Source organism: Miscanthus floridulus, chromosome 16, assembly GCF_019320115.1.
Source record: "Miscanthus floridulus cultivar M001 chromosome 16, ASM1932011v1, whole genome shotgun sequence".
Classification (NCBI taxonomy): domain Eukaryota; kingdom Viridiplantae; phylum Streptophyta; class Magnoliopsida; order Poales; family Poaceae; genus Miscanthus; species Miscanthus floridulus.
In genome coordinates, this window is record NC_089595.1 from 117,727,920 (window position 1) to 117,739,108 (window position 11,189).

General features: G+C 50.4%; 1 protein-coding gene across 1 annotated transcript; it reads left to right on the forward strand.

Moving 5' to 3' along the window:
- Positions 1–1,386: 1,386 nt before the first annotated feature.
- On the forward strand, positions 1,387–3,010 carry LOC136514027 (bidirectional sugar transporter SWEET5-like). Its single transcript, XM_066508008.1, has 4 exons — positions 1,387–1,560; positions 1,655–1,880; positions 1,997–2,532; positions 2,669–3,010. Exons 2-4 carry the CDS (start codon positions 1,838–1,840, stop codon positions 2,807–2,809), a joined length of 720 nt encoding a protein of 239 aa, XP_066364105.1. The 5' UTR covers positions 1,387–1,560; positions 1,655–1,837; the 3' UTR covers positions 2,810–3,010.
- Positions 3,011–11,189: the final 8,179 nt, after the last annotated feature.

Below are 11,189 nucleotides of genomic sequence, written 5' to 3' on the forward strand. Positions count from 1 at the left end.
CTATGCCGTTGTAAGAGAGATTAGGGGATGGGTGAGGAGGAATGGAAGGTGGTCAGCTTGACTGCTGTTGTGGTTGCTTTGGAGCAATAGGTGATGTGGGAGGAGAGGAGGAACTGCTACGGTTGCTCGGGGTCAGGGGAGTGGAGAGATGGAATGGATGGTGGCCAAGAAGAAGCCCGCAAAGGCAACAATGTGGTAGGAGGGGCACAAAGAGGCAATGCGGGATCGAGGAAGGCGATGCGGAAATAGAAGGTGGTCAGGTCATTGGGTGAAGAAAGTCGATCCCGGAGGAAGAGGGCCGGGGAGAGCCAGAGATGATGCGGGAGCTAGGGTTTATATATTAAAATATAGCGAGTCGCATCTGACCGAGCCGGGGGTAGCTAGCACGCCATGCCAAGGTAGTAGCGGCCCTCCCATTGGGTCGAGCCAGCACGGGCACGACTACTGTTGAGCCATGGGGTGCCTGAGCTAGGCCAAACCATCAGGTGCCGTCCATGGGCCTCAGGCCTCAGGCCTCATGGCCACCTATACCCGCTCCACCTCTGCCTTGTTGTTGGAGTTCTTCGCATCCACCTTCGGCACAATGTCCTTTGTGATAAGCCGAACCCCCTCATTGTAGTTCACCGGCTTCGTTGCTTATTTCTTGGACATGCAACAAACACACAGAGAAGAAGACATCGATATAATTTTATATCTTTTTATTTCAGATTTTTTTTCATCTCTAATTTGACGATGTACCGTGCCAAGTTTTTATATATTTTTCTTTCCTTCGAAAAAGAGCTTCCCACAACACATATTTTTTGTTAGCACAAGGTTAGATCTAGCTAGGCCTTGTTTGGCACAAGGTTAGATCTAGCTATGCCTTGTTTGGTAGAGCTTCAACTCTAGTTCCTCTATGCACTACAACAAGGAGTTATTTTTCTTTTAAATGAACTAAGAGCTAGTGAAACCATTTTTTCCCCTTCATCGGCTCCGGCTCCTCAAGGAGCGAGAGCCATTTGGAATCGTGCTACCCTTAATATGAGCTATGACCTTATAATTATTGGATGGCTGAAAGATCAAATGTGGTCTAGACACTTGGAAGGCCCTAAAATACTCACGTGTGGTTTAGACGCTAATAAACAACATGCATGCATGCATGACCTCCTATAGGGTCGTGTTGTGTATGGCCCACATGTTAGTCACGGAACCTACCAGTAACTGCATATGCATAAATATGCCTCCGATTGAGCGGCTGTGCGCCATTGAAGCATCCATCATCGTCCACGCTGCCAATAGCTCGTCTTATCCGGCCGGGAAGCCGGAAATAGCTAGTTTATTTGGCATGTCCATAGACGGGGACCTATATATAACAGCCATGGAAGCAAGGGGAAAGCAGCAGCCCAAGGCAACCATACCACCGTGCCTCCATGTGCCTCTCCATTCCGACTCTTTGTTCGTTCTGTGCAAGAGGAGGGAAGGAGAAAGGCAGAGAGGCCTCCATATCCTGATTATTATTATTTTTAGATAAAGCCATATCCTGATTATTAACACACATATACAACTGCTTACTGCTAGCTAGTAATTCCCTTGTCTGGATTTGTATATATATACAACTATAGTACATATAGTAGCAACCGTGCAGAACAACTAACCCCATTTTTCCTGCGTGCAGTTCCAGTTCTCCATTGCGGTTGCACACATCCTACGCTACATATATATCAGTCACTCTCTCTCTGTCGCGGCGGCCGTTCCACGTACAAGAAATACAACCCCCGTCCATCCCCAACTTCCTTGCAAGAACTCGTGAAAGAAGAAGAGGAGGAAGAAGGCGACCCACCAAGCGGCGGCAAGCAAGATGGTTAATCCTGACGACGTCCGCAATGTCGTCGGCATCATTGGTGATACGATCGATCCATATTTCTCTTCTCAATCGATCTATCTATCTATCTATAACGATATATATAATGCATTGATAGATGATCCATGAATAATGTATGAATTGCATGCATTGCAGGCAACTTCATCTCGTTCGGTCTGTTCCTGTCGCCGCTGCCGACGTTCCTGACGATCATCCGGAAGCGCGACGTGGAGGAATTCGTGCCGGACCCATACCTAGCGACGTTCCTCAACTGCGCGCTGTGGGTGTTCTACGGCCTCCCCGTGGTGCACCCCAACAGCATCCTGGTGGCCACCATCAACGGCACGGGCCTCGCCATCGAGGCCGCCTACCTCTCCATCTTCTTCGCGTTCGCTCCCAGGCCGAAGCGCGCCAAGATGCTGGGCGTCCTGGCCGTGGAGCTCGCCTTCATCGCCGCCGTCGTCGCGGGCGTCGTCCTCGGCGCGCACACCCACGAGAAGCGGTCCCTCGTCGTCGGCTGCCTCTGCGTCTTCTTCGGCACGCTCATGTACGCGTCCCCGCTCACCGTCATGAAGAAGGTCATCGTCACCCAGAGCGTCGAGTACATGCCGTTCACGCTCTCGTTTGTTAGCTTCCTCAATGGCATCTGTTGGACCACATACGCGCTCATCAGATTCGACATCTTCATCACGGTCGGTTTAATTGTTTGTCTGTCATTATTCTAGTGGCTCAATCCATGCATGCATGATGGATCTGCATGCATATATAATTATATATAAAAATATATATAGTTGATTGATGAACTGAGATATATGCAAGCAAATTTAGATCCCGAACGGCATGGGAACGCTGCTGGGCTTGGTGCAACTGATCCTCTACTTCTGCTACTACGGGTCGACGCCCAAGAGCAGCGGAACGACGACGGGCATGGAGCTGCCGGTGAAGGCCGGTGACAGCGACAACAACTAGGCTGTCTGTTGCTAGAGAACTGCCGGCGGACCGGCAGGCCGGCTTGACGACCCCTGACGATGTCCGGCAGTCTGTGTGTACGTAATATGAACGAAACTGCATGGCAATGCAGATGCAGGCGCATGCTTGTAAGCCTGAATTGCTGTCGTTGCACGCGTGGTAATATAACTCGTTTGTTACTTGTTGGTCGTTTGGAACGTACGTTCTATCTCGGATTCTGGACATGCACTCCTCCATTTCTCAAAGGCAGGGTCTAAACAGGCTCTTTCTTTTTTGGGAGGACCATGTATTCTTGACCCTGGTTTTAGCAAGTTTATTTACACACCATTAGTCCAATTATAAATTAAACACACGTACATGGCAAAAAGCTTTGTTGGGTATTTATTAATACAGAAGGATTAAGTTACAACAAACAACAGAACTCACTTGCATTGCAACGACAACAACGAGCACCGACACGTGAAGGACTTCACGACAATGCCTCTAACAAGGGACATTGACGCTAGAGACGACGTCACCATTGTTGCCATCGACACATAGCCGAGCAGGAATTCCACCCAAAAGCCCCCTACCCCCACACGCCAACCCATCCTCCAAAACATGTGGCACTCTATTGCCGCACCAAACTAGCCATCGCCTTGCCATGCTAGCCACTGAGGCAATATATTCACAAAGTTTGTTGTTGTTAGTGGAAAGATGCTGCCAAGCCACAGGCTTACATGACTTGTAATTTTTTCAGACTATATATATTGTACCTCAACCACTACTGCAAAGATTGTAGTTATACTAAACAAGTTTGGAACATTATTCTTGGGTGGTTCAACGTAGCAGGAATTAGCAATAATGCCAACCATATCAGGCCACTATCTACACCTGTTGAAGAATGGAGATCAATTTTTTTTAAAAAAAAAACAAGGGGAGAATTTGATGACATCTTTTATATATGAAACCTGCGCCCAAACCGCGGCCAGCCAGCGTGCCACGTCACGGGCTTTTCGCGGCCGTTCGATCGGGCGCGGTCATTTTACGAAAAAACCCTTCTATTTTTCGGAAATCAACCCGCGCTCCAGAGGCCCTTTCAGAATATTTTGCAAAAAACACCTCAGATTATTTCCAAATCAACCCTCAGTCCAGAACGGATGGTCCGGGTTTTTTTGCAAAAAAGACCTTCACTTTATCAAAAATCAACCCGCACTCCGGAGACACTCTCAGCAATTTTTGCGAAAATCTCCTCAGATTTTTCTCAAATCAAAATACAGGGCACCTTCGATTATATCTCTTTTTTCAAAAAATAAATTAGCTGAAACTTTAAAATTGCATAGTAAATCACAGAAAAATTATAAATTAGAAAATCAAGTTGATCTGAAATCCTAACGAGTAGAACTATGCAGTGCATCCATAATATCACATGTTTTAGTAAGGATTTTTTTAATATAAAATTATACCTTCATCATAATAAAGTCTCGAAAATACATAAAAATCATAAAATGAACAAAAAATTGCTGAGTTTCTCATCACTACACCTATATTTTTATTGCCACTGGCCTAATCGAAAAGGAAGGTGCGGCAAAGCCACGCCCGCGTTTCTAGTCATGGTCTATTTCTGGTGTAGTATCCGGAAGGAATGTAACAAATGAACTTTCCAACATGAAGAAAAACAACAGTGATCTCCTACTGTCTCTTTTCGTGTATGGGGTGGATTGTGTTTGGTTGTGTGGCTGCCCCTCATAAGGAGGCATGTAATTGTTTCTATTTTTGTTCTCTATTTCTTCTACTAATATAAATTTAGCAAATCTCTTGCTGACCTTTCGGGGAAAAGAAACATGCATCAAAAGACAGAAAGTTATCATAGAATGAAAATGTGCAATGATTGACGTATGTTTGTCCCATTCATGGTTTTGTTTAAAGCTGAAACATGGGATACATAGGACATTTGCTTTTATTTTATTCATTCATGATTCTGGTTAAAGAAAGCCCAATTAATTAGTTGACCTAGCAAGGTGATTTCTTACTAAAAGGAGCATGGTAATGCTCAGTGCACCAATGCATTGCATAACCCAGTGATTTCTTATTTCTAACTGCTGACAAATGTAGCACGGTCACAAGCATGTGATTAATTTTTTTTCCTCTCGGACACAACAGCATGAATAATAAAATAGAGCGAGCATGGGCTGTTGGCTTATGCGCAACAATGGCAGGCAACACTGCAAAATTAACAGCCTTGTTGTGCATCAGTAAAAACTGAAAGAAAGAATGAATTAATAAGACTGAAGGACTTATGGCTGGGATTTTGTGCTTGCAACAAACCCGAATCAATGAATGAAAGACCTAACGACTGGAACGAAGGGACTGAATGTGACCGGGCGAAGTTGAAGCAAGAGGTTTCAGATGATGGAAGGGGCGCGTGCGAGATGTGTGATCAAGGAAGGAATAATCAATCACGTATTCAAATGGCCTGTACAAGGAAGGAAGATAATCAGTCGATCCCATGCGTGCATGAATCCTAACTTGGGGCAGAAATCACGTGACTGAAGCTAGAACCATGCATGTATACTTAATTAAGGAATGATGACTCCTTCAATCAGCATGAAAGCGTCATCGCACGAGGAGCACCGGATCATGGATGGACAGTGGGATGCATCAGGTGTGCCGGCGGCCAGAAGGAAAGCCATTACCATGAATGAATTTCTTACTAGTTAGAAAATCAAATCATGATCCAAGTAGCAATAAACACTTGTGCATGCACTGATGTTCGTGGCAAATAACGACGAATCGAATGGATCGAGCACGCGTGCGTACACTTTATTCTAAATTTTGCCATCGACCATGACGACGAGAAGTGAATAAGGGCATCATCAAAAGCTAGACGACGAGTCGACGTCGTTGTTCCTGGCCGGGTTGCACGCGTCGGAGACGTCGGCGTCGGTGTCGGCAGTGCTGCAGCCGGACCCGGAGGAGCGGCAGGAGAGAGAGGACACGGAGCGTGACATGGGCGGGTGTGGGGTTATAACACCAAGTACCCATGATAATGGACATGGGCCGCACCATCAGAGAAGGTCCAGCCCATAAGATCAAGGCCTACGGTGCTCGGCTCTGGTTAGCGTGCACTGCAAGGCAATCAGAAAACATCCTGACGATGAAGGAAGATATGTTCAGATATGATAGATATCGTATTCCTTATAAATACTTACCATATAGCCGAATAGATCTAGGTTTAAACAGACTTGTAACCCTACCCCCAGACTATATAAGGCGGGTAGGGATATTCAATATAATCCACCAAAGACACGGGACATATGGTATTACGTCGATCAGACGGTCTGAACCTGTCTAAATCGCTGTCTCTGCGCCCGTGTCACCATCCGGTTCCTATTACGCGCACCTCCACCAATTATCTACTACCGTGGGTATACCCCTCGGTACACTATCGACTAGATTTCATCGACAGTGGCGCGCCAGGTAGAGGGTGTGCGTGCTGATTCCATGATGAGCCAGATGATCCGCTTCCCGAGCTCCATGATCCTTCCCGAGCCAGGCCAGACCTTCACGGTCGAATCTATGACCTGGGTCATCGACGCCAACGACGTCGAGGAAATCGTGGAGGCGGTGCAGAATCACCCTGTGCCGATCGTGCCAACGTCTACAATGACATCTCTAATCCCGACGCATCGCTATTGGATTAGGAGATCCATCAGCAATGATGATCTGATCGCATCCATCGATCGGGTCACAGACCGCTTAACGGAATGTCAGCTCCTCGTGGATTCGGTCTTAGATCAATCTAGAGCAAGCGACCAATTTCCCGTACTCCAAGATCACCAAGCCGCTGCAATCGGGCGACCTGCTCGACCACATCGTTCAAGGTGGCCAGATTATGATCTGGTGATCAAGGCAACTCCAGAAGGGCATACCATTCAACGCCGACCACTCTCTGCCCCGACGGAGAACATACTGAAGCCCTATTCTTTCGAGCTAGTGGGTGCAGGTTTGTGGGGGTATTAACCCCTATACCCTTACGGCTAAGCTTGGGCTGGCCCGGATCGATGGGTTCAGTCCACCCGAAAAACGACGTGCGGCTCGGTCCACCTGATCGGAGTCCCGCACAAGGAATCAAGACGGATTTGGCGACCAAGCAGGATCCTGGTCGATTAGAATAGGAATCCTTGTCCGGCCACATATGGCAATTGTAACTGACTAGGATTAGTTTCCAGATCTGTAACCCTGCCCCCCGGACTATATAAGGCGGGCAGGGGACCCCTCTAAAAAACATCTCTCATTGACATACAACAATACAAATCAGACGCAGGACGTAGGTATTACGCCTTCTTGGCGGCCGAACCTGGATAAAACCTCGTGTCTGTCTTGCGTCACCGTCTTGTTTGGGACTTGCGCATCTGTCTGCCGATAATCTACTACCTTGGGCATACCCCTAGGTAGACTGCCAACCATATTTCGTCGACAGTGGCGCGCCAGGTAGGGGGTGTGCGTACTGCTCTCCAAGCAAACAAGATGGTCATCATCTCCGGCTCCATGGCTACGCCCAACGGCCTCACGTTCACCGTCGGCCAGATCACCTGGACCACCGGCCCCGACGTTTCCATCGCCATGACCACGGAGGAGGCGTGGATTCAACCCGCGCCGACGACTACTTCACCTGCATCGGCTACGGCTCCGACCACGGTGGACACGGCTCCGACCACGACGAACGTGGCTCCGACCACGATGGATCTGGCTCCGACCACGGTACATCTGGCTCCGACCACGATTACAGCCACGCCGACAACCCGTCGTCCGCTTCCCCGCTACAAAGGAAAGCAGATCGACGACACCGACTTGCTCGACTCCATCGATCGGGTCGGCATCAAACTCGCTGAAACCCTAGCTCTGGTAAGTACGATTCAAAGCCAACCTAATGAGCAGGTAACATCTCCCCGCAACAGATCTATCCGACCAGCTCGGACCAGTCGTCCTGCACGACTTGGAACAGATCTTGTGGTCGTATCTACCCCTGAGGGGCGCTCCGCTCGTCGCCAGCCAGCCTTCGCGACGGGTCTCCGACTCTGCGAGTACGAGGTCCCGAAGGAGAACCACCAGGTCCAGCCCTACGGCCTGCGAAACGCTGCCTCAAGCTACGCGTACAACCTACGACGCCGCTCGGATCTGTGTCCTATACATCGATCTCGGCCGAAGCCATGCAACATCGTCAACATGGTCCGGATCGAAGATTATCAAGAAGGATCCGTCCACACAGTCCGAGAGGGTGATTCCAGCTCCTCATCCGGCATTGCTTCCAACGCATCGGTCCACACCGAGCTTCAGCGTCACGAAGATGAAGGCGTCAAATACGATCTGGATCTACCAGACCACGCCCCGGGTTTCCCCCAATTTCCGTCTTTCCCGCCAAGACGAGGGGATTTAATCCATGTTGTCAGCAACGACGAGCCGCCAGCGGTTGGCGAAACAGAACAAGAAAAGACTGCACGCGAAGCACGCAATATTGACCGGTTTAATCGCCGGCAAACCGAAGCTGGAGCAGACCAGGAGGCACGACGCATAAGGGTCCAGCCACGTGACCTCAACAATGCTTTCGACAGGGTGGGGGACAAACAAGTCTTCAAGACCCCAAGCGCCAACGTAGCCGTCGCCATGGCGACAATGCAGCGGCTGCCCAACACTCCCGAGACTCAAGTAATCCGTGATGACATACAAGCTTATCTGACGGCTGCTATGGCTCAGACCGCAGAGATGAACCAAGCCCGGGCTCCATCCGTTTCTGTCGAATCAAGCCACAGCCGCCAGTACTCAAGTCGCTCACAGCCACTCAACCAACGTGGCTCGCGCAATAACGACCCATCAGACAACCGTCAAGGCGGAAACGGTGGTCGTGATGGTGGTCGGGACGACAACCGCCGCTGGGAGGATAACCGCCATGACGTTCGAGGCGACAACCGCCGAGATAACCGCGACAATCGCCGTGATAACCACGGTCGCAGGGCCAACCCAGATGGCAATCGAGATCGCCGCGATGGCAATAACGATCTCCGCCATCACCTCGGTGGACGTGATCTACGTGCTCGCATCAACCAGAGAGCCGACGATCGTGCATCCCATGAAAGCTATCGCCGTATGGAGTATGACACCGCCCACGGTCCGCCGGGCCTGAAGCAGTTCACTCCACACCTGCGCCAAGTCATATGGCCCAAGAATTTCAAGCTCGAGAAGCTTCAGAAGTACGACGGCAAGGAAAACCCCGAATTATGGGTCATGCTCTACGAAACTGCGTGCCGCTCGGCCATGGCCGACGAGCACGTCATGTCTAACTACTTCCCAGTCGCTGTTGGTCATGCAGGTCACCAATGGCTAGTTAGCTTGCCAGCGAACTATTTTGACTCTTGGCAGGAGCTCAGGCAGGCCTTCATCGACAACTTCATCGCTACTTGTGAACAACCCGGCAACAAGTACGATCTGCAGCGGATCCGAGATCGAAAGGATGAACCACTGCGCGAGTACGTTCGGCGTTTCTCGGAGATGCGCATCAAGGTCCCATCAATATCCGACAACGAAGCAATCGAGGCTTTCGTCACCGGCCTCCGTTTCCACGACGCCCTAAGAGACAAGCTCCTCTGGAAGAGACCCGAATCGGTCACAGCGCTTTTGGCCACCGCTAAGAAATATGCGGACGCTGACGACGCTAAAAAGATAATCGTTGAAGAAGCAGCAAGGGTTCCACGCTCTGACCACCCTCCACACCGCGACGATTACCGCAGTAATCGTGGTCGGAACGACAATTTTGACTGCCGCAACCAGCGCAACGACTCCCGCGACCACCGTGATCAACGTAATCAGCGGCGCAACCGCCGTGGCGATTACAGAAACAAGCGCGCTCGGGAAGACGACGGCGAGGTCAATACCGTGAAAAAGGGCGGCGGACGTCGTAACTACGAGGACGACTACGCCAAAGCATTGAAGGGGCCCTGCCAGCTCCATCCTAAGTCGAACCACACCATGGAGAATTGCCGCGTCCTCAAGACTATCTACACGCGTCAACAGGCTCCGGATACGTCCGACAAGCCTAACGACGCGGGGGAACAGCGCAACGAGGACAACGACGACGACGATGTAGACCCTCGTCACAAATACGTCAAGCCGACTGATCGCGTACACACCATCATCGGCGGCAAGGTGTCCATCGAAACCAAACGAGAACGCAAGCTGCTCGCCCGCGCTTGCATGAACGTGGCAAACACCGACAACCTTCTCACCGATCCACGGCTTCCTCCGTGGTCTCACCGTGAAATCTACTTCAGCAGGAAGGACCAATGGGCCGCCATACCCGAGCCAGGGCGTTTTCCCCTGGTCCTCGATCCTTGTATCAACAAGGTTCAATTCGACAGGGTACTGATCGACGGCGGCAGCTCCATTGATATACTGTTCAAGAACAGCCTGCCTGCTCTGAAAATAGCCCAGGCAGACCTGAAGCCGTACGAGGCACAGTTCTGGGGCGTTCTCCCCGGACAGAGCTCCACACCTCTCGGGCAGATCACGCTACCTGTGCAGTTTGGGACTCCGGACCACTTCCGCACCGACTACGTCAACTTCGTGGTCGCTGACTTCGACGGCACCTACCATGCTATTCTTGGTCGACCGTCGCTCACCAAGTTCATGGCCATACCTCATTACAGGTATCTGGTGCTCAAGATGCCTACTGAGAAAGGAGTTTTAACCCTCAGGGGCAACGTATACGCAGCTTATACCTGCGAGGACGACAGCTTCAAAATCACAGAGGCCCACGACCTCTCTATTCGCATGGCCGAGACCATGCTCGACGCTAAGAAGACCCCGGCCGACCACCTGGAGATCCCAGAGCTCGAGGCTCCGCGCAAGAACATCAGATCCAAGGAGCACAAGACGATCCAGCTGGTCGAAGGCGATCCCAGCAAAACGGCCCTTATCGGGGCCGACCTGGATCCCAAATAGGAAGACGCGCTCGTCAGGTTCTTGAGGGGCAACGTGGATGTGTTTGCATGGAAACCTTCCGACATGCCCGGTGTACCTCGGGACTTGATCGAGCACTCCTTAAATGTCAACAGCAAGGCCAAACCAATCAAGCAGAAGCTACGACGGTTCGCTCGCGACAAAAAGGAGGCGATTAGGGTAGAAGTTACGCGGCTTTTGGCAGCCGGATTTATCAAAGAAGTGTATCATCCGGAATGGTTAGCCAACCCGGTTCTTGTACGCAAAAAGAATAATGAATGGAGAATGTGCGTTGATTACACTGATCTCAACAAACACTGCCCTAAGGACCCCTTTGGTTTACCTCGCATAGACGAGGTCGTAGATTCAACCGCCGGTTGCGAGCTACTTTCCTTTCTCGATTGCT

Excerpts from the sequence above, each read along its gene's own strand:
- LOC136514027 (XM_066508008.1), top strand. The coding sequence starts at position 1,838 with ATGGTTAATCCTGACGACGTCCGCAATGTCGTCGGCATCATTG. Across the intron at positions 1,881-1,996 it reads CAATGTCGTCGGCATCATTG|GCAACTTCATCTCGTTCGGT; the intron begins GTGATACGATCG and ends CATGCATTGCAG. Across the intron at positions 2,533-2,668 it reads GATTCGACATCTTCATCACG|ATCCCGAACGGCATGGGAAC; the intron begins GTCGGTTTAATT and ends AAGCAAATTTAG.